General features: G+C 37.4%; 1 protein-coding gene across 1 annotated transcript; it reads left to right on the plus strand.

The window, feature by feature from the left end:
* Positions 1 to 1,999: 1,999 nt before the first annotated feature.
* Positions 2,000 to 2,962, plus strand: LOC103583600 (olfactory receptor 7C1-like). The gene has a single exon (XM_008564871.1). It carries the CDS (start codon positions 2,000 to 2,002, stop codon positions 2,960 to 2,962), a length of 963 nt encoding a protein of 320 aa, XP_008563093.1.
* Positions 2,963 to 4,334: the final 1,372 nt, after the last annotated feature.

A 4,334-nucleotide genomic window follows, 5' to 3' on the forward strand; every position in this document is an offset into this window, starting at 1 on the left:
TTTTTTTTAATGCATGTGACATTTACTCTATAAGTATTTTATTTTATTTTTTTCATTTTAACTTCTCAATATACATTGTAGTTGATTTTCATGACCTTTTACCCATTCCTCTTCCCCCTTCCCTCTCTCCCTCCCCCCTCACATCATATCTGTTCACTTGTCTTAATTCTCTGTGACTATTTTAATTCATGTTTGTTCATAGCTCTTTTACTCAAGAAATGGGACTTATAGCCAATTTATTTTTTAAATTTTTGTATTTATTATTAACATATTCATTCTTACAAGTGGTTGTTTGTCTTTATGCCCTTTACCCAACAAATCATTCCCCAAATCCTCTCCTCCCCTCCCATCTCTAGTGTCCTTAGGTTTGTTCTCTCCTCCGGATAGTTCAGTGTATCATGTGGTCTTTCTTCCTTTTGTCTTTCTGTCTTTCTGTCTTTCTCGGCACCCAGTTAGGGTTAGTATAAGTGAGAACATGAAGTATTTCTCTTTCCTCATCTGGCTTATTTCACTTAACATAATTTTATCCATACTCATCCATGTTGCTGCAAATGGCAGAATTTCATTCATTTTTATGACTGAGTAGTATTTCATTGTGTATATATACCACATTTTCTTTATCTGGACATCTGTCAATGGACATTTAGGTTGATTTCATGTCTTGGCTATTGTAAATAGAGCTGCAATGAACATGGGAGTGCAGGTATCCCTTCAACATGATGATTTACATTCCTTTGGAATGGAAATGCATAGTAGTGGGATTGCTGTCTTTACAAAATTAAAGAGCCATTAAGCAAACATCTATAATTCATCATAAGCAACAACAATAAGCCCCATGGAAGAGGAAGATTCAGGTTTACACAATTGCCACATTACCATATCGAAAATGTCCAGTTTTCAACAAAATATTATGGGGCAGTCAATGAAACAAGAAAATACAGCACAGGAAAAAATAAATTAGCAGAACCTGGCCCCGAGGAAGCCCAGTCATTGGACTTATTAAAAAAAGACTTACGTCAGCTATATTAAATATGCCCATAAAACTAAAGGAACTATGGCATTTCCTACTTCACAATTTTTTTTCTAATTTTTTAAACTTTGATTTTTAGAGCTGTTTTAGATTTACTGGAAAATTGAGCAGATAGTATAGAGTTCCCATATACCCCACACATAGTTTCCTTTATTGTTAACATTTTACATGAGTGTGATACATTTGTTGCAATTAATGAACCAATATTGATACATTATTATTAACTGCAGCCTATATAAACTCCACATGGATGGCAGGGAAAAATAAAACATAATTATTGAGCACCTGTTTTTCCCTACTTATTAAATAAGAAGTGATAAAGAAAGATGTACAGGAAAACCAGAGTGAGACAAAAGCTGAACTAGAAGCCATGGGTGCTCAAGACCATTGGTACTTAAATGTTGCTGTGCATGTGAGACTCCTGGTGACCTTGTCACAGTGTAGATTCTGATTCAACAGGTCTAGGTGCTTGATAATTTTTTTCTGCCTTCTCTGTGGAGCTTACAGTTTTCATGCATTGGTCTTAGTGTTCCAATTTTTGTTTATAGACTCAGTGATTAATTTTCAATGCAAACATCTGATATTTTTACAATGATTTACATGGCTTATGTGAGCACATATTACAGTGCTTTACATATTTGTTTTGTGACTTTCTTTTCTGTCTATAGAATATTCTATTTGACAGAAAAGCTCTTGGGTAATGCTGATCCTGATGGTCCATGAAGCACACTTTAGATAGGCAGGTTCTAGAAGGTACACTTACTATGGAACTAGGACTATATTTCCAGGTAGCAGTGGTAACAAAACAAGGGAGAAAGCATTTCACATTCTCCAACTGAAGACAGCAAGACACCGGCAGTATTTTATTAATTTCTTCATTTGAAATTAAATGCAAACAAATTTGCATGCTGCTGGTATGTTGATAATTGACTTGCTGTTTTTCTCTTTTTTGGCAGATATTTTATCTCTATGGAAACTGGAAATCAAACACATGCTTTAGAATTTCTCCTCCTGGGATTTTCAGCAAAGTTAGAGATTCAGTCCATTCTCTTTGGGCTGTTCCTGTCCATGTTCCTGGTCACTTTCACTGGTAACCTGCTCATCATCCTGGCCATCAGCTCTGACTCCCACCTCCACATACCCATGTACTTCTTCCTCTCCAACCTGTCCTTTGCTGACATCTGTTTCACGTCCACCACCATCCCAAAGATGCTGCTGAACATACAGATACAGAACAAAGTTATCACCTATGCAGGCTGCATCACCCAGATTTTTTTTTTCATTTTGTTTGCATGCCTCGACAATTTACTCCTAACAGTGATGGCCTTTGACCGGTTTGTGGCCATCTGTCACCCTCTGCACTACACGGTCATCATGAACCCCCACCTCTGTGGACTGCTAGCTCTGGGGTCTTGGATCATGAGTGTCCTTGGTTCCCTTCTTGAGACCTTGACTGTGTTAAGGCTGTCCTTCTGCACAAGCATGGAAATCCCACACTTTTTTTGTGACCTTCCCGAAGTCTTGAAGCTTGCCTGTTCTGACACCTTTATCAATAACATAGTGGTATACTTGGTAACTGGACTTCTGGCAGTCATTCCTTTCGTAGGAATACTTTTCTCTTACTATCAAATTGTTTTATCCATCCTGAGAATTGCATCAGCTAGTGGTAAGTGGAAAGCCTTCTCCACCTGTGGGTCGCACCTCTCTGTGGTCTTCTTGTTCTATGGCACAGGTCTTGGGGTTTACCTCAGTTCTGCAGCCACACTGTCCTCTAGTGGAAGTGTGATGTCCTCGGTGATGTACAGCATGGTCACCCCCATGTTGAACCCCTTCATCTACAGTCGGAGGAACAGGGACATGAAGGGGGCCCTGGGGAGATTCCTCAGCAGGGCAGCACCTTTCAGTGATGAGGCTATTGAAGGACTTTCATGAGCTATATGACTCAGAGCATTGGGAAGCATTTTTCATAGATCTTGGATGTACCCAAACACCAGTTAATCCTTTTTTAGTTCTGGAATTACCATATAATATCATGCCTTGATTTTTACAATTTTTGAAGACAGTATATTCATTTGCTAGGTCAGCTGAATCAAATTGTCCCAAATCCGGTGACTTAAGTCACTGTTATTCATTGTCTCATGTGTACGAACACTAGAAGTCTGAAATCAAGGTGTTGGCAGGATTGATTTCTCTTGGAGACTGTGAGGCAGAATCTGCTCATTTCTTACCCCTAGCTTCTGATGGTTGCTGGCAATCGTTGGCATTCCTTAGCATGTAGAAATATCACCTGCATCTGCCTTCATCTTCATATGGCATTTTCTGTGCGTATGTGCCTGTGTCCAAATTTTCCCTTTTAAAATGTAAACCATTCCTATCAGATTAGAAGCCAACTCTACTCCACTATGGGCCTTATCTCAGGTTAACTAATTACATCCACCACAATCCTATTTCCAATTATGAACACATTTTGAGGTTTTGAAGGTTAATACTTAAACATCTGAATTCAGTGGGTGTGGAGGGTGGAGACAGGGACAGCAATTCATCCCATCAGACAGTTTCATCAAGACTAGCTTCAAATGAAGGAACAGCCAGCACGCCAAATTAAGTATTTTTTTTCTGCTTTTGCAAATAAATTTTTATTGAAATGTAACCACTTGTGTACATATTATCTATGGTGAATTTCATGCTAAACCAGCAGATTTGAATAATTATCACAGAGAGTGTATGGCCCGAAAGGTACAAAATTTTTTACTAACTCTCCCTTGACTTTAAAAGATTGCTCACCTCTGAATTAAACTATTGCTATCACTTGAATTCTATACTTAGAATTTGTTCAGAACACCATCAAAATTCCCTAATGATAATGTAAAATTCTTTGCAAACCTCCATTCTTTCTATTAAAGTTTGTGGTTAGAGGGGTTTTATTTCTCTATATGAGATGCTAAGTCAAATAATAAGTGATCCTTTTCCTAGTAATCCAAATAATAATTTTTATGATAATTGAGACCTTGTTTTTATTTTAATCTTCAAATTCTCTCTGCCTAGAAAACTCTCTGATGTAGAATAAAAGTGTGATAAATTCCTGATGAATACATGAATCTAAACTAGTGTAGGCCAATCCTGAATAAACAAATAGAATTAACGAAGTCCTGAAGATAGAAAAACTTTTAGGTACTGTGTCACTAATTAATGCTTAATATATGCTATTAAAAAATACCATAGATTGGGGAGGGTAAACAGCATGAATTTATCTTCTTCTTTTTTTTTTTCCTTTTTGTCTTTTTTACTGACCAGTAACGGGATC

This window comes from Galeopterus variegatus, unplaced genomic scaffold (genome assembly GCF_000696425.1).
Source record: "Galeopterus variegatus unplaced genomic scaffold, G_variegatus-3.0.2 Scaffold24711, whole genome shotgun sequence".
NCBI lineage: Eukaryota > Metazoa > Chordata > Mammalia > Dermoptera > Cynocephalidae > Galeopterus > Galeopterus variegatus.

Coding starts and splice junctions, on each gene's coding strand:
- LOC103583600 (XM_008564871.1), top strand. CDS start 2,000: ATGGAAACTGGAAATCAAACACATGCTTTAGAATTTCTCCTCCTGGGA.